Below are 19,750 nucleotides of genomic sequence, written 5' to 3'. Positions count from 1 at the left end.
TCCTTTATTTGCTTTCGAACTGAACAATGTCAGGAGGGGTTATAAAGATAAACATTCTTTGTAAATGATGGAACAAAGAGGTAGTACTCATTTTTGGTTGTGAAATATTATTACGACGTTGTCAATCCTAATATAAGTTTGAAACAGATATCGTTATTATTTTTCATTTTCAATCATGGTTAGAGTGAAGTGTTTCATTTAAAATATGACGAAACATTCATAAACAAGATTAATGAAGCTGGCTTCCCGGCACAACGGCGACCAGACTGTATATCAAATAACCGAACTTTAACAACGTTTCATTCTGTCGTTTACTACTGATCCTCACAATTGTGACATCTTCAAACATACTCAGGAATGTGGCCGTTTCGTGTTGACGTTTGTCTAGCTAGTGGAACAGAATAGTGACTTTGTTTCATGCTGATGTTTGCCTATCTTTTGATTAATGATAGTGACTCTTTTGTAGGTGGATATTTGCCTAACTAGTGGATAAAAATAGGGACTTTATTTAGGTAGATGCTTAACGTATAGTGGATAATAACTCTGAATCCGTTTCATGTTGGTAATTGACTAAATATTTCTTTAAATTGTGGACAGCCGTACAATTAAATATAAGAGTACTTTGTGACGTATAAATTGTATAAGTGTGCCTCGTACCTTATACGATTAACCTGGTGTAGTTACAGGTGAAATCAACATCTGGTGTTTATGACCAAATCTAGACAGTTTTGACATAAAACAACCAATATCCTTTACTCGATGGATTTATAAGAGCACGTGGCCTATTGAACCTGACTTGCTGATTGACGGGGAACTATATAAACAATTTATTGGCAATCCTACCTCGTGATAAGTTTATTGACATGCACGCGCACTGCTCGACATTGTGTGGTTGATGTGTATCTGTATTTCAATTAATGAAACGTAAATTAATGACAGCAGCATTAAAACCGCGACGTGAATGTCGTGATATTGAGGAGACGTCCTCCAGTGTTCCGTCTCCCGGATCCCTCGTCATTATGGAATGACTTCCCCATCAGTTCTGTTTGATTAACGCTGACGGGATAGTCTTTGTTTCACGCGCTAAGAGATCACCTTCAGCAAAAGTCAATAAAGGCCATCTATTGAATGGTTTCCTTGACACCAATAACTAGCCGTTTCGATTGTGTGCAAATTAGCACTGTCTTTATGATACTACCAGATATGATCAGGAATGTGTTACTGGGTTATTTATCGCTCTAGATATGAACGCCACCTACCGGTGATCTACATATAAACCAGCGATGCGGGATAATCTAGACCTGTCAATGCTTCTAGCTAAAGCAACGATCTATATTTAAAAATAGAGACTGAAGTCGCCTTACACTACGGGTTTAGATGTCAACGTGTAGCCTCGATAGCAGACAAATGCATCAACCAAACACATTCCTCAACATGAACGGTGACCCCGTCGTTATTAATATAAGTGGAACTGTGTACCACCTCAAACGGGGAACCTTCCGCCGACTTCCGCCTTCTTGCTTGGAAAAGGCAATAAAGATAGAGAGCGATGTGCATGAAGAGTACTACATCGAGGGCCACGCCCAGTGTTTTAGTGCCATATTATGGTATTTTACCCACGGAGAACTGCACATGCCTACTTCCGTTTGTCCGGCAGTCTTTAGCAGGGAACTTCAGTTCTGGAAGATCGACCCGAAAAGATTATCACGATGTTGTAACATGAGGTTTATATCGTTTTTCTCGGACCAGGCGTTGCTCAAGTCGATGGAGGAGGTGGAAACAAAGAACGCCTTTATAGACAAAGGCATTCATCTTAGTAACACCAAATGGGAGAGATTCAGGAAAAAGGTGTGGGACATCTTGGACGACCCGACATCCTCTACAACAGCAAAGGTAAGATTTTACTCTAGCAGATTGCAAATCCACTCCTATTTTGTCTTGATTTCATGTTAAGTCAGTTTATGCTTACTCCATAAAGGCAGGAAATGCTTTTAATGCTGCCCACGCTTGTCTTATCTCGTAGCGTTGCTGCCCACGCTTGTCCTATCTCGTAGCGTTGCTGCCTATGCTTGTCCTATCTCGTGGCGTTGCCGCCCATTCTTGTCCTGTCTCGTAGCGTTGCTGCTTGCACGCTCGTCCTATCTCGTAGCGTTGCTGTCCATGCTTGTCCTATCTCGTAGCGTTGCTGCCCATGCTTGTCCTATTTCGTGGCGTTGCTGCCCATGCTCGTTCTATCTCGTAGCGTTGCTGCCCATGTTTGTCCTATCTCGTGGCGTTCCTGTCCATGCTTGTCCTATCTCGTAGCAATGCTGCCCATGCGTGTCCTATCTCGTAGCGTTGCTGCCCATGCGTGTCCTATCTCGTAGCGTTGCTGCCCATGGGTGTCCTATGTCGTAGCGTTGCTGCCCATGAGTGTCCTATCTCGTAGCTTTGCTGCCCATGCTTGTCCTATCTCGTAGCGTTGCTGCCCATATTTGTCCTATGTCGTAGCGTTGCTGCCAATGCTTGTCCTATCTCGTGGCGTTGCTGCCCATGTTGTCCTATCTCGTAGCGTTGCTACCCATGCGTGCCTATCTCGTAGCGTTGCTGTCCATGCTTGTCCTATCTCGTAGCGTTGCTGCCCATGTTTGTCCTATCTCGTAGCGTTGCTGCCCATGTTTGTCCTATCTCGTAGCGTTGCTGCCCTTGCTTGTCCTATCTCGTAGCGTTGCTGCCCATGCTTGTCCTATGTCGTAGCGTTCTGCCCATGCTTGTCCTATCTCGTAGCGTTGCTGCCCATGCTTGTCCTATCTCGTAGCGTTGCTGCCCATACTTGTCCTATCTCGTAGCGTTGCTGCCCATGTTTGTCCTATCTCGTAGTGTTGCTGACAATGCTTGTCCTATCTCGTAGCGTTGCTGCCCATGCCTGTACTATCTCGAAGCGTTGCTGCCCATGCCTGTCCTATCTCGTAGCGTTGCTGCCCATGCGTGTACTATCTCGTAGCGTTGCTGTCCATGCTTGTCCTATCTCGTAGCGTTACTGTCCATGCTTGTCCTATCTCGTAGCGTATGTTTTAGGATTCCAAGGTCACCACTGCTATGTTTAGATAATCATCAATTACAAATGTAGTGCATTGTAATCAGTCTATCAACTTTTGTACCCTTTTGATCAAAATTTATCAAAAGGTCAGGTATGATAATACCTCGGATATCTTTGAATTTCAGTGTTCGAAGGTCGTGGCCAGGGTCACTTTTGCTATGCATAGAAAGTCATCAAATGATTCTGTGTCATTACTCTAGCAGTTTCATTTCTTAACAAATTTTGATCGAAGTTACTATAAACGCAGTAATGAGAATACTGTACATCAGATGAGTATATGTTACAAAGGTCATTGCGTGTTGCTTTTCATAGATTGTTTTTCTATTTTTCTCCATTGATCAACTTGAAGTATGACGATACCATGAATGCGTACATATTTCGGGGTGTCAAGTTCAAAGTCGTTTTAGACTATTTATAGAACATTATCAAACACTGAAACAAATTATACATGGCGGCGGGGGCATCTTAAGGTAGCCGAAAAATAGCTTATCTCTCGTTGCACTTCACACGAAAAGCATTGTTAAAATCATAAAGTATCTGTAATTATTTTATCTCGCGTTACACTAAACGATAAAAATATACTTGATTACAAGATATGAAGTAGCTGTGGGTATTTCATCCGGGGAATACGTTAACCAACTATTTTGCGATTTACAAGTAGGTTTGAACCTAAAAAAGGGGTTAAAAAATCGTGTATTCTCAATTCCATGTAATTGCGTATTTAATAATTTTTCGTGATATTCAATCGACAAGAGAGAGGGTAAGATAAGTCTTCTAATATGAGATAGCTATATATAATTGAGTGAAATGTGATTAATGTCCTCATGAATAAACACTGAGATGTCAGTTCGCGAAATTACATAATGAAAGGTTCGCAAAATGTTAGAAATTTACCGTATGTCCAGAGTAATTCAATAAGAACCCTCTCCAGCTATTTCTCGGTATGTCCATGACTACAAACTTCGAGCGAAAGTTTTTTTTTTTATCTCAGTCAGATTGATGACAGCTAGATTTGCTATGTAAGTGTTATTTTAAAAGCAGTAACACAAAAAAAAGATTAGTGGCACTGTGATTGAAAACTTCCAACACAAAAAAAGTATTTGGTGTAATTGTTGATGAATATTTATCTCAAAGTGCTCATACAGACAATATATGCAAAAAGCGGTCATTTTACATTTTTTCAAATGAAAAATTGGGAATGTGTACAGGCCGGTCTTTCTGTCTATCTTGGTAAAGGAAACAGATATTTTCAAAAACTTGAAAAATATGATTTCAATGAATGTTTGTGTCCAAAACAAACTAAGCATATATTATTTATACCTACCTGATGAATTTCCTTCCGTACGCAAACAAAAGATATAGTTGACGTCAATATGATGACTTTGGATGCGTTTGAAATGCGCTTGAAGGTGACCGTTTTATTTATTGAAATAGAAAAGTAATGATATTCATATTGCATTTGACGTTTGCAGTCCCTTTAAACAAACCCATAAAACAGACAAATCAAACAACGCTTGATTACATTTTATTCATTTACAGGCCTTTCAGATTAATAAACCCATAAATAAATTGCAATAAGATGCATAAATATAGATCTATATTGTTTTTATTTAGTTTGGCAATCAACTGTTGCTTAACTGTTCTATGTATATCTGTTTCTTTTTCTTCTCGTTGCAATGCTAGAGGATACAGAACGTGCTGTGAGAATAAAACACAGTCTGGTCATGTGACCATTAATGTGACGTCACCAATCTTACTACTTTATAACATTTACTCCGACTTTGTTGTTAAGAAACAACCGGAAGTGACGTTAAAAGCGTTAGGTTGAGCTTCAGTAAGCTTATAAGCAATACTTATCCTTAGAATAGGACACCGCCCTTTGCTCAAAAAGTCTTTACTGACAAATTTTCTCAATAAAAATTACAATTACAACCAGTCTCTCTCCCTAACGTTAAGGTTATGCGTTAACATTGAAATGACGTCATGGTAATAATGACTTTTTTTTCGTAATAGTTCTTTAAAATGTGTATTGAGCTGCATTACTATGCTAACTATAAATGTAATCACAGCAAAAAAAACTAAACTAATTACTCTAAAGCGCTTTACGACAGATGGATCAGTTGGGATTCATATAGCCTATGATTGCCAAGTGAAACAGGTCACTGTTCCAACATGTATATTTCAATCAAACTATGTCATGAATGTGACCACATGTTACTGAAAAGCTGACGAATAATTCGAATTGGGAACTTTTTTTTATTATATTCTTGATTGGTGTTCAAAAGGTTTCCATAAATACTAATGTATTTTGGGATCTCTTAATAATTTACCAAGCTCTTTATTTTTCTTATGAAACTAGTTATTAAATCATGCGTTTTATGTGATGCATTAAAATAATGTTAAAAACAAACTAAATTGTTCATTATAGCACATATAACTATAATAAGCTTCCCTTCAAGTTAAATTAGTTTATCTTTTTATAACAGTATTTCTCTTGACTCTGCCGCAATTCATACCGAACGCGTCATAAAACATTCACCTGACACGGCCATCAACTCAGGACGACCACGTCCTAAAACATTTACCCCAAGTCGCCATTATTTCATACCGAACGCGCTCTAAATATTTATCTGACGTTGTCAGTATTTTATTTCGAACACGCTAAAACATTTGACTGACGCTGCCATGATTTCAAACTGAACACGGCCTAGATAATTCCCTTGGTGCTACCATTATTTATCATACCGAACACAACCTAAGACTCCGCCTGACGCTGTAGTGATTGTGGCGTAAAACCAATGCACTTGTGATTTGTTCGACTGTTTTATTGATAACTGAAGAAAACAATCATTCTTTTCTGTAAGCGCAATGTACTAATACATGTACTCAAATCATTTCTGTTCGTTACATGCGCCTTGGTGGATCTTATCTCGAAGACCCAGATAAATCCTTACATATGATTGATCGCTTACTTATAGTACATTTAGACGTCATCTCTGAGTGGAAGCGAGGTTGACGGTTTGCCCATGGTTCGCTCGCATGTCAATTTATAATACGTGCACGAACCCGATGCGAAAGGCGTCTGATCTTAAATACCAGTCTGTTGTGTAGCAATGTTTTTGCTTTACATGCAAATTTCGCTGCATATTTCATCAAGTTAATTCATAATACATATCAATGCTTCGATTAGAGAGTATGGTCTATTACTCTTGAACATTTTGTACGCATTTTTCTAAAACTGTTTTTCCTCTCATTAAATCTTGAAATTCTTAAAGTTTTAAAACAAAACAAGTGACTTATTTTTTCTTGACATGATGTTCAGGTACGCGTGGACGTTTATAGTCTCCTAACATTATTACCAGTTTCGCGTTGATGTCGATCTTTGCTTCTTGACACTATTTTCATTTCCGCATTGAGTTTCATTTTTGCTTTTTGACAATATTTACCTTTGTGCAATGACGTCCATTTTTGCTTCTTGAGTCTATTTGTATTTTCGCGTTGACGTCCACCACTGTTTGTTGACGCTTTTTACTATTCGTATTGACGTTAGGTTCACATGTTTTGTATTCGCTTCATGTATGCTTCTACTATTGGTGTCTATCCATTCCATATCAAGACAGTTCAGCTTCTTATTTCAATTCCAGTGCTATGAAAGTCAATAAAAACAACATTTGTTCATCAAGACTCAATACATTTTAACGAATACAATTCATCTGTATTTAATCTAGACTTAAGTTTGCATACAGAAAATATGTGCCTGGTTTCACTTTTAGTGTTTCAGCGTCAATATCGATTAGGACGGTACTTATAACAGGCGTTGTCTGAAGAGCTAGACAATCGGTCATTGTGATGGATTCCAGGACCAGATGTCGATTACACGTTACAAAGTGCGGGCGTGTATCAATTAACCAAAAGCAAAACCCCGCTAATTCAATATAAACTTTTGAACACACGAGTGCGGGCTCCGTCAACCAAGAGGTTGCTCGTCTCAGAATTATGCGGGGATAAAATTCTACTTGGTGATCGAGACGATTTGTAATCAAGCTTGGATGGCTAAGTTAACACGGAAACATCACCGCTCTGATTAAGTAAGATTCGACGGGAAATGTGAATACGAAATTACGGCTATACACTAGAGACGTTTGATTTGATCAAGGACGTTTTTCGCGGACCCTGGTAGAAGGATGGAGGGGCTAGACAGAGGTTGTGTTTCCTGGGTATTTAAATGAGAGCTGGACAGTGGTCTGAGACTGGACACCGTACCTACTGTATAAGATGGTAGTTAGTACCGAAATATGTCGCCTGTTGTTTAATGTCGCGTATGACGTCACCTTTTGTTATTAAGCCTCGACGAAATATTTGTGGCACGTATATGACAAAATATTATATATTGACCATCATAGATTAACTTTATTGTACAATATAACTGAAGAGCCTGAAACATGTTAGTGTATATTAAAACGATGACTATGACATTTCCATAAGTATGCCAAGAATATCCAACGCGGCGGCTACTTATGATATCATTAGGTAGTACAGTTTTCCCAATCGTTGAGAAAATAATTAATCAACATTCTGGTATTAGAGCTGGCGCCATACCATACTGTGCGAGCTGCCGACGAATGCAGAAATGTACTTAACGGTTCGGCTTGTTTATCTGCCTCCGACGAAGCAGATTAAATTGTGTCATTCCGAGGCAGCACCTTTTAATTTACATTTTTAATCATTTATTTTCATTCAAAGTCAGACGTAGGAACTTATGAATATGTTCAATTGATACCACAACACCTCTTCGCCTTTTAGCTAAATATGGAAAATATATACATTTTATATCTAGGTCTACTGTACAAAAGGTACAATATTACTTATTAATAAACTCCAACTTCCTCCTGCCGCACCACCAATTAATGTTTGCCATTGAAGGTTAAGATGTGAGGGGACCTTTTCAAACCTGATGCCAATTTAAGATGATTTTTCTGGGTATCGAAGAGGTCCATATTGCATATAGTGAACTAGAAACGATATATGAAATAAGTTATACAACTTCTTTACACCTTTGTTATACAGATTTAAAGCACATTATCCTACTTATTCCTGGACAGCGTGTTCTTACCGTAAATTATACAATTTTCAAGAATACTTATTTTTGCGAGTAGAATTTTAAAAGGCGATTTACTGGAATTAAATTTTCGAAATCAACAGTAGTCCCCAGAGCTCCATTTTAAAGTACTAATAAAGCAAAGTGTGTAGACGACAATCCATATCTGCCAGTGCATTGTACACATTTCCAATGGGACGAATTTCTCTTTTCATTATCGATCGATGAGCAAAGAATGTTTACCTTTTGTGTGTGGTGTATATTTACTTAGCTATTCCGGAAATCCTGACACTTTAGCTACGTGGTTGTTGTCTCCGGAGAAAATAAACAGACGTGCTCCTGTCGTTTTGCTTAATTAACAGCATTTTTGACTCAATTTTTATGCCAAACGATTTCAAAACAACCGTTGATCAAACACATAACAGCGCCTCAGTTAAATAATCACGAAACATTCAGCTATTAGAAATGGAATTCTTCTTCAGTGATGGTAAATAAGGTTGCGGGGAAAAGGAGAAGGATTCATTATCTGTCTAGCTCCAGAGGTCAGACGGTTAACTCGTTGCGCACAATGCCGGGGTGATACCTCTGTAGGAGAAATATGACTAGAAATACTCATCAATACTATGAAACATTCCGAGTCATTTGCATTTTCATTTAGAATACGACCCGTCATCTGTATCCTAAACACACTGCGGTTAACATTGTGCGCGAACTCTTTCTCTAGTGCTCATTTGGATGTGGCTTCAAGAGCAGCTAATATCAATAGTAAACCTGACGACGTTAGTAATTCTTTACTGTGAATGCAACTGTGCACTGCATATACGTCTCTGTGGGCAGCAGCGAAACACTTTCCTATTGTATGCCGTTGGCACTTTCGTTCCCTCTCCATAAAGCGCGACACGACATCGAGCAAGTTTCGCTTTCTCGCGCTCGTATTCTAGCTCCCTCAGGTTTAGGAAAAAGAAATACGAATTTTGTATTTCACATTAACAGGACACTGTTTTTGGCGTGAACGAAGCTCTGTTGTGTGTCTATGAGAATCATAGATACATAGGCTTCATATAGTTCATATAGTATTGTCTTTAAAGTTATAAAAGACACAATACTGCAATGGTTTAAATACAGATTACAAAATTGTATATACATTTGCAAGTTGTCACTATATAAGCCTCTTTGAAAGCTGTGTCGTTGATGGGACTTTAATCACCATGCAGCACCAGACACAATTCTTAGCGTATTAATTCAACACTGACCGGAACTTCAATATCCAATGTAAATAAACACGACGGCGGCTGAAATATCGATGGGCATTGTGAGACTTGACAATGTCATTGTAAATTTATGTCCAAAAGAAAACGTTTTTTTTTTTATTACAACAAAAACAAGGCCAAGCTCTGCAATATCGTACAAAATGCACATCGGTCGCAATCAGCAATGCCGGCAATGGTAACAATTTTAACGCTCACGAAATTTATCAGAAATATCGTCTGTTACACTGCACTGATCAACAGGGGTTCGTTACAAATATCTGAAATACACATATGCTATAGACCTACTGACACATATGTTACAGACCTACTGATACGAGTCACAGCACACATAAACATTTCAGACATTTGTAACGAATCCCTGTGCTCCGTCGCAAGATCACTCTCTTCAAACGCTATCAATTTCACGCGTCTCGCAGCCACCGTTTCCTCAGTTTATGACGACATGTTAAATATCGAGGCTGCTATAGAATCTTCCAACTGTAGTCAGATTCACATACAATTATCAAATAAATTCACGTCTGGATTCTTTACAAAATGAGCAAAGAGAAAAGTTAACTTCCAAAAATAACTCCCTCGTGCAGGGCAAGGTCAGATTTACGGTGTTCACTGTATTTATCCATGCGCGAAATTTGTTCCGCGGAAAAATCGAAACAATTTCAAATGTAACTTTCAGCTCAGAGTTCTATTGATAAACTTAAATCGCCCTATAGACATAGCATACGCAATTGTATTGATACTGAATTGTGGAATAAAGTGTTTGTTAAAATTTCAAAGTACTACTTTGTTTGCCAATCAGCACGCGACAACACGCTGTTCCAACTATTGAACGAATTTGTGTGGACTGTCGATAAGGCGGGAATTTTAAATTTTAAATATAAATTAAATAAGTTAAAACAGAACATAGGAGGCAGAGAAAACGTAAATATAAGTATTGAACTGTTTGTGTATGGTATTTATGATCTATTTGAATGATACAAAAACAGTTCAATGCTTAAGTATCTTCCCAATTAAAAACTATTTAAACACTATTGGGATGTCAAATGACAATATCTGTAATATGTGTAAAATACAAATAGAAACTACAGAACATCTGTTCTGTGAATGTTCACAGTCCTTAAAACTGTGGCAAGATTTAAAAGAGAGATTATTCAGCAGAATAAGGAAAATCATTGATTTTAAGTTAGAAATGCTCCTATGCCCATTAACTATATATTTTTGTATACAAAATATTATATATATACTGTTTCCAGAAAACCCCATAATTTATGTTTAAATGATTTGAATGAGTTTCTTGCATTCAGATATAATATTGAAAAAGCTTTATCAGTAAAAATAATATATACAATGAAACATTTGATCAAAGATGGATGGAATGTAAGGATTTATTTTGAGAATTTTTTGTATACTACAATTTGTCTTTTTGTGCTTATATGGATACATGCATTAATGGGTAAGTATGTTTGTATTTACATACATGTGTACGTATGTAAGTGCATGCATACTTGCTGATGTTAGTGTGTATGTACGTGCATGTGTATGCATGTATGTATGTACGTATGTAGGTCGTAGGAGTGTATGTACCCACATTTTGTCAATATTTGAGTTCTATATGGGTAGCAATTACAATCACGTGAAATTACAGAAAAGTTGATATTTCAATCGCGCCTAGCGCATAGCGTTGTATAACAAGCTGTTAATACAGTAAAATCGCGTTGTATAACCAGCTGTTAGTTAATACAGTAGAATCGCGTTGTATAACCAGCTGTTAATACAGTAGAATCGCGTTGTTCCAGACATGTGTCCAGTATGAAATGAATAGATAACATTTTATCAAGATTAATGAGCAAACAATGTGTTTAGTGGAGCCTTGCTAATTCAGATATTTTTGTATGAAATTCAAATTCTGGATTCGGTGATTTGTTCGTACATTTTTAACGCCAAAAGGTACATTTTATTGTTGTGAATATATATTAGTGGTTCGTTAAGCTATCAAACGAACTACCTACTGCCGCCAAACGTGATTTGTTTTCCTCTATTTAGCGAGAGAATCATATTACAATATATACAAGAATCAAAAACTGGTTCAGCAATGGGATGCCGCCAATTTGCGGTAGAACGATAACCCCTAAACACAACAAAAATCGTTCTTAATCATCCACCATTCCGTGTCACATTTTCCCCTTGGGTTTTGCTTCCGCTACATTTACTTTATCGATCCGAATCATTTTATTTTACTTTCGTTTTGTATCTGGTGACGTCAATGGATTGAGTACACTTCCCACGATTCCCAGACCCCTGGGAAGGTTTAAATCGTATCTTGTCAGGCTTCCGCTGGTGATTAGGCTTTATTAGATATGCGACCCTGTCCTTTGTGATTGTAGCGTTTCTCTTTTCCCTCAAGCACACTTACGCTATTTGTTCATTTGCTCCCAAGCTTTTCCCATTATCTACACGAATTCCCGCCACATGTAAGTGATACTGTAATACCGCCTATTTTTTTTAACTTTAACATTTACTAACTTCAATATTATCCATTCCTTTCGCAAACCTTTTATATTATATATATAAACCTGCCCCTACCCACTCCTGGAATATATGCCCCTCCCCAAACAAAATGACGGCATGACATTTTAATCGTGTTTGGCTTAGATTTATGGAGGATAACCTTCATATATATAAATATCAACTGTCTTTAAGTTATTACATCTTATTTAGGTAAACATGTATGCTCTTTCCTCTATGTTCACTCCTAGATATATATGTATGAAGTAATACTCCATGCGTTATCGGTAACACATAATTCGTATTACGAGAATACGGACACTTGTACTTCTGAATTCATCACATACGTATATGAGTGGCTGTCAAATGGCACTAATCTTTTGAAACCGAGACTTTTACAAATGTGAATGGGAAGCAGAGCCGAAAACCTCAGAAATATCGATCTACTTCATGATAAAGTCTGCGTACAGTTTGGCTCCGGGAATCCTCCTACAGTCCTATCCTCCTACACGTCCTATCCTCCTACAGTCCTATCCTCCTACACGTCCTATCCTCCTACAGTCCTATCATCCTACACGTCCTATCCTCCTACACGTCCTATCCTCCTACAAGTCCTATCCTCCTACAGTCCTATCCTCCTACAAGTCCTATCCTCCTACAGTCCTATCCTCCTACAAGTCCTATCCTCCTACAGTCCTATCCTCCTACAGTCCTCAGCAGTCTGAAGGAGACGGACTTTATCCAATAATAACCAATTCACTGTTATGAGTCTTGAGAATACAGACATTATTTGATAGTATCTTGTGTTGTTTCATTCAATTTATCGGGGCTTTGAACTTTAAAAAAATAAACATCTTGACTTTCAATATAAGTAAGCAATGCCTTGGTAAGTTTGCTTGAACGGCCGGCGTAGGCTCCCTAATTCCATTTTGACGATAAGGTAGATATGCTAAGGCAATCTCTCATATACAACAAGGCAGAATGTACCAGGCAAACGATCGTTCACACGTAAGTTAAATGTTGAAAGGGAGAAACATACTAGTAGTGTCACCTCTGGATCAATGTACTAGCAGTTGTGATACCAACGATAACTGTTGTTCATATATATGCATCAATCATTGGAAGCTGTACTGTTAATTATCCCAGCGTATCCCACTTGTAGATGTTTAACATTGTCCCCTAATGTGATTTATGTAGGTAACTTATGTACGTTGTGTTGATTCAGCGGTCTCAGTCATTGACGTTAGATGTTTAACATTGTCCCTAATGTGAATTATGTAGGTAACTTATGTACGTTGTGTTGATTCAGCGGTCTCAGTCATTTAAGTTAGATGTTTAACATTGTCCCTAATGTGATTTATGTAGGTAACTTATATACGTTGTGTTGATTCAGCGGTCTCAGTCATTGAAGTTAGATGTTTAACATTGTCCCTAATGTGATTTATGTAGGTAACTTATATACGTTGTGTTGATTCAGCGGTCTCAGTCATTGACGTTAGATGTTTAACATTGTCCCTAATGTGATTTATGTAGGGAACTTATGTACGTTGTGTTGATTCAGCGGTCTCAGTCATTGACGTTAGATGTTTAATATTGTCCCTAATGTGAATTATGTAGGTAACTTATGTACGTTGTGTTGATTCAGCAGTCTCAGTCATTGAAGTTAGATGTTTAACATTGTCCCTAATGTGATTTATGTAGGTGACTTATGTACGTTGTGTTGATTCAGCGGTCTCAGTCATTGAAGTTGTTAACTTGTATACCCTGTACCTTTAACTTATTTTTTTCTTTTCGATGAATTGCTTCCATGAACTTACAGTATGTTCGGCAGTAGCATCTTCTCCAGTAACAATGCACATACTCACACCTAGCATCTTCCCCAGTAACAATGCACATATCCACACCTAGCATTTTCTCCAGTAACAATGCACATATCCACACCTAGCATCTTCCCCAGTAACAATGCACATATTCACACCTAGCATCTTCTCCAGTAACAATGCACATACTCACACCTAGCATCTTCCTCAGTAACGATGCACATATCCACACCTAGCATCTTCCCCAGTAACAATGCACATATCCACACCTAGCATCTTCATATCATGCATATTGCCGTTAGCTCATTGAATATATCAGCAAAACGTTTCTGTCCATTGTTGACACAGACAGAGTTTAAAATAATGTTTCATTTCAATTCTTTTCATTTATAGAAAAAACCGGAGGTCTAGGATTAGTTTTATAAAATTTATATCGAATATAAGAAAATCAATAAAGTTGAACGCAACAACCAAATCTATGTTTGGAATGACGCTGAACACTGCAAACAAATATTTTTGGAACAAGCTTTATCGCGACAGCTTAACGTTCATCTGAAAAATGATTTTTCATAACTCGCTTATGAGACCTTTCATTTACTAGAAAGATTTAACCAAAAGCAAAACCCCGCTAATGACCTTTGCAGAAATCATCTGTCGAAAATATTGTTGATTTTGTCTGAAATATAATTTTAAAAACAGAATTTGAGTGGCGCAAAATTTTAATGAATAATACAGTTAATGAAAAAACCTACCTATACATGCATTCATGAAGTATCCATGTATTCACTATTATCGAGAAAGATGTAAGAAAATATGTCAAATCTCCTGTATAAATTAAAAAGGTATCCATTTCACATGTGATTTATGAAACAAAATAAGTAGTCTAGAACTAGTTGATAAATATTATTTCAAAAAGAAAAAGACAGTCAGTACCGTTTGCAAAACATTACCAAGAAAGCAGGCGTAAAAAGGGAAAAAACAGGTTTTCTCTAACATTCGTCTCTTTAAGTCATCTGACTTAAATGAAACGTTTTATATGTATCACAAGAGTCTCCTGCCTTTTGTCTCAATATAGTGTATTTTACTGATTATCACATTGCGTTAAATGTGTGTAGTGTTATATCAAATTGGTGTGACTTAAACGGCAGATTGGTTGAGTTACACATGTTTAACTGGTGTAATGGGTTAAAAGCCATGACATATGGAACGTTTCTGTTTAAAGAATCGTTCCCTTTTGACTTTGAGATCTTCCATTTCAGACATTTTTTCGCAATGTAGTATTACAATGAATACATAAACATTATAAAACTTTACGAGCATTCAAACTGTATTAAAAAACAAAATAACAAACTTTGTGAAGTATTGTTGAATAACATTTGTGTATAGATCAGCAAGTTGGTAGCTGTGTGACTTTTGCATATAAACTGGCAAGTTGATCACCTTGATTTAATCACTAAGCGGACGGACTTGTCGTTTGTAAAAACAACGATGTTGATCACAAACAAATGTGGTACAAAGAGGTTCCACAGCTCGCTATCACGCTCAATCATGTACAAAGAGGTTCCACAGCTCGCGATCACGCTCAATCATGTTCATGTACAATGGAATGGCAACAAATAGTGAAATACATTCAAGTCATTGACAGCTAGGATTTTAATATAATTATAGTGTATATTAATAGTTTTATCTTGTTAACATACATTTGAACCCAAACTTATAAACACGTGCTGTCACTGGCTAGGTCATTAATTATCCCACAGGGGTACTTATCGATGAGCACTTGTCCCAGTGGTATTTGTTGCAGTATTGTTGAGAATGCTCGTCGTTGTGTCGGTGGATGTAAGAAAGCCATTACATCACTGTATCCCTACCTGATATATTACTATATACAGTAATTCACTGTCTGATGCGATGTTAGCGACAAGTAACCTTTACGTAAAGAGCCATTATCGTCCCGAATAACGTTTGCAACGTGATTCTGTTTGGCAAATTGATGGTAACCTTGGTCTGAAATATCTCACACACGCAACTGCACGTGTCCGTCTGTCCGTCGCATCGTTCGTGCCGGAGGTGAGTCAATCATCCCAGTATTTGTTGGTTATACATTCCTTCTGTTGTCTGTGGCTAATGTTACGTACAGACGATCACCTTTACTGTTAGTAAACTACACGCTAGCAGTAATGAGGTCCGATCTCTAAGAACAGTGCTACTTTAACTTAATATCAACTGCTTTTTTCATTTGAAAAACAAAACAACTAAAAACATTGACATTCATTAGAAATGAATATATAAACTACAAACTGTATGCTGTTACATTTTTTTGTTTGCGCAATCTCACGTTAGGTTTTGATACAAAACTATGTCCGGACGGTCTGAGCAAAACAGTAAAACGTTGCCAGCCTACTTTTTAATCAAGAGTGTCAGGTTTTATTTAGCCTCTACCTGTATATGATGACCCAATGGAATGACCAAAACCATTTTAGGGTTTTAAGGTATATACATCTGTACTCTGCATAATTACCCGAAGCTGTGTATGCATAAAAGTACCCACAGCTTTTTTTCGGTATATACAATGTTACCACAAAAACAACCATTGTTAATCCTTACGATTTATAAAACGTCAGACACCAGATTTTAGTTCACAGTTCCTTATAATTCAATGTAACATCACAGACAATATTTATTTAGTTTTGAGATTAAAAGTTATTCATTTCTGACAAAAATGATAGCGTTTTGCACAAAACATAACTTTGCGCCTTAATTTCATCTCTGACTATGACCATTCAGACGTTATAGTTAGAAATACAACGCCGAACATTGCGGAACGCCGAACATTGAGGCATACGATGTCCGCACTTTTTGTGTTGTCTTTCTTTTTACATGTAAACTATACGACAAACCCTGCAGAAGTCTGCTATCATTTGAAGAATAGCAAAAAATAAATTATTATGATAATTCCTTTAGAAAGAAAAATAATTATCTCATTTGTGTGCGCGTATGAATAGGTCTGTCTAAGTCAAGAAAGGATGTAAGAAATTTCTTTTTTGGCCTCCAGATCGGAATACCTCCATGTCCACAGATAATGGAAAATCCTATCAGAAACCTCGGGTCTTGATAAGCATTCTAACGTTGCAAAAACAGGATTGGGACATCGCGATAGGTTAAAGGAAAAACAACGTCCATCATTCCGACAGTCAGTTGTTTTTGTCATGATTTATTGCGTATGTTTTGCTTTTTGACCTTACGGGTAGACAAGAAATACAACATCTCCCTGTGAATGAGGTATATTAAGGACTGGTGATTCAAACATTCTAAATTCCCCGGGATGTTTTGCTACATTTCATCCCTATAATTTGAATCATATTATATATATCTCACCAATAGGAAAAGACTCTTTTAATCACTGAAAGGCCATAAAGTATTTGACTTTCCTCTAATTAAAATCAAAATAGTCCGACGTGCCATAAATATGAATATTTATTTCGTTCAAAACCTAAAAAGAATAATATTCCCGAAAATATATTACCAGTTAAAAATGTAGCAGTGATAATAAACTTCAAAACCGTGATGTTGTCATGAATATGGAGCAAGTGGTTATAACCATTCATATACTTGAAAAGTACTAAAATACAATGCTTGTAAATTTGTTAAGTAAACTACACCTACTTTTTGTTTCTCAATATGTTGTAATAAAGCCTATTCATTTGATTTTTTTACCCTAAACACGGCAAACATTTAATTCCTTCACATGTCTAGATCGTGGAATTATGTTCTATGTAAATTTACTTTTCTATTTCTGGGTCAAAATCTCGAAAATTTAAGCCCAAATAAATAACCAGTAATAAGGTAGTAATATTTGTTGATAAGCATACTGAATCTTTCTATGTTGTAGGTCTACGTTGGTATCTCAGCCTGTTTCATCGTTATTTCAATATTCGTGCTGTGCGCCAGTACACACCCTGCCTTCCAGAGGGAGCTGGAAATTTCTGAGTGGAAGGAGTACTTCAAGAGCGAACCAGGGAAATTTGACGAAATGTTCGAAAACAAGAAAGTGTCCATTGCCAAACCGACACTTCCACCGGGGAAATCTGGAAACGCCGATATCTCGAATAATCCAGGTCACGGTAACAAAGGAAGTGCGCAACCTCGAACTCGAGAGATTGTAGGAAGTGCGCAGACTCCAATACGGGAGAAACGTGATGATGATGGTGAACAAATAGCGAACGAAACAATGTCGACAAATGAAGTGAAAAATTTTACGAGATCCTTGCCAACGAATTTACATTCTCGGTATCATTTCCTGGACATCGTAGATTATGTGATGGTGACGTACTTTTCGCTCGAGTTCGCTCTCCGGTTGCTCTTCTGTCCTGTCAAGAGGCGTTTCTTTATATCTATTCTGAATATTGTAGACATTGTTGCTTTATCGTCCGAATGTTTAATTATGATATTCGAAACAATTTTTCCAAAGGAAAGATTCACAAGTTTTTCTCTTCTCGATATTGTAGAATGCATACAGATAGCCCGAGTGTTTCGATTATTTCGTCTTATCAAAAATTTCATAGGGTTTCGCGTACTTGTATATTCCGTGAAAGCCAGTTTCGCTAACATGATGTTAATGGTCTTCCTGCTGATGGTGGCTGCGCTGATATTTTCCACCTCCGTATTTTACCTCGACCGGGATCAATTTCCATCGATACCAGACGCCATTTGGTGGGCTATAATAACTATGACAACAGTTGGTTATGGCGACATGCATCCCGGGACTATGGCGGGTAAAATCATCGGATGTCTTTGCGCAGTTTCAGGTGTGTTTGTATTAGCTGTTCTCATTCCTGTTCTCGTCACCAATTTTCTACTATTTATTGGTTTCGCCCGCATTCCCAAGAGAGACAAGGAAGGGCTGGCTTCCATGGTGAGGAAAGAATACGAAATCAGAGAGTTCAATAACACCAAGTCAAAGGTCAGAGTTCAACTATCGTGTCCATAATGGCAGCAGGTATACTCTAACACATCATGGTGTCAGGGAGTACGCACATGGATGGTGTAACTAAATAAATGACGAGTAATGAATCGTTATTATATATGTTATGTCGTCTTCATTGGCCTAACAATTTCATTTTGTGTCTTAAAGATAAAAATGTTAATCCACAAACTCTTGATGTGTATGTCAAGCAGCGTGCTCACAAGTAATAGGAAGAAATTAAAAGTGCATGAAAATACATACATGGAAACGTCATTATTCATGAAGTGTAAAAGTGTATAGTAACTGGACAGCCATATGCCGATACGTAAGTAATGTATCTCATCTTCAAACTTACAAATAGAGTCAACGTCATTTCGGAATTGGTCGGGATGTTCAAAATAATAAAAATTGGCACGACCACTCTTCAGAAATGATTGGGAAAAAGCTTTTACATTGTCTTAGAATCACGAAGCATCCGTTTCTGTTCAATGGTTTATATACAGCTTTTTCTGTATTTAGCTATAGGAGAACAAACTTTGACGTTTATTATGTTTCAAAATTCATTCAACATTACAGCTTTGAAAAAAATAAGGTAAATAACTTGTTTATATTTAATTATGAAACTAATTTTTGGAATCGACATTTTTAAAGAACTTTAAACTGAGATAGCTCTGAGATTATCGTTTCTCATTCTCCTGAAAATTGGCACTGAATTCTATCTCGAAAAATACATCCAAGAAATGTGTAATTGATTCACTTTGCCTATATGTTCACGTCAGATTAAAGTCAGTGCCTAAAATGAACAGGAATCCAAGTGACATTGGCCCTGTCGTATATACATAGTTGTCTCCAAGAAAGCGAAATGAGATTCATCTTCATATTTTCTCCACTTTTTTACATTATCTTATCTAAGATTACATGTATCAGGTATGCAATTCTAATTTTACCTTCGATGTTGTCTTTTTGATAATATTGATAGATGCTTTGGAGACGGATCCAGGACTTAGTGTTTAG

At 37.2% G+C, this 19,750-nt stretch overlaps 1 protein-coding gene across 1 annotated transcript; it reads left to right on the top strand.

Moving 5' to 3' along the window:
* The first annotated feature begins 1,341 nt into the window (after positions 1-1,341).
* Positions 1,342-18,760, top strand: LOC110457818 (potassium voltage-gated channel protein egl-36-like). Its single transcript, XM_021509245.1, has 2 exons — positions 1,342-1,893; positions 17,663-18,760. Exons 1-2 carry the CDS (start codon positions 1,378-1,380, stop codon positions 18,758-18,760), a joined length of 1,614 nt encoding a protein of 537 aa, XP_021364920.1. The 5' UTR covers positions 1,342-1,377.
* Positions 18,761-19,750: the final 990 nt, after the last annotated feature.

This window comes from Mizuhopecten yessoensis, unplaced genomic scaffold, assembly GCF_002113885.1.
Source record: "Mizuhopecten yessoensis strain PY_sf001 unplaced genomic scaffold, ASM211388v2 scaffold9311, whole genome shotgun sequence".
In the NCBI taxonomy this organism is placed as follows: domain Eukaryota; kingdom Metazoa; phylum Mollusca; class Bivalvia; order Pectinida; family Pectinidae; genus Mizuhopecten; species Mizuhopecten yessoensis.
This window is presented reverse-complemented; position numbering and strand designations above follow the sequence as displayed.

Coding starts and splice junctions, on each gene's coding strand:
- LOC110457818 (XM_021509245.1), top strand. CDS start 1,378: ATGTCAACGTGTAGCCTCGATAGCAGACAAATGCATCAACCAAACACA. Junction 1,894..17,662: donor CATCCTCTACAACAGCAAAG/GTAAGATTTTAC, acceptor TCTATGTTGTAG/GTCTACGTTGGTATCTCAGC.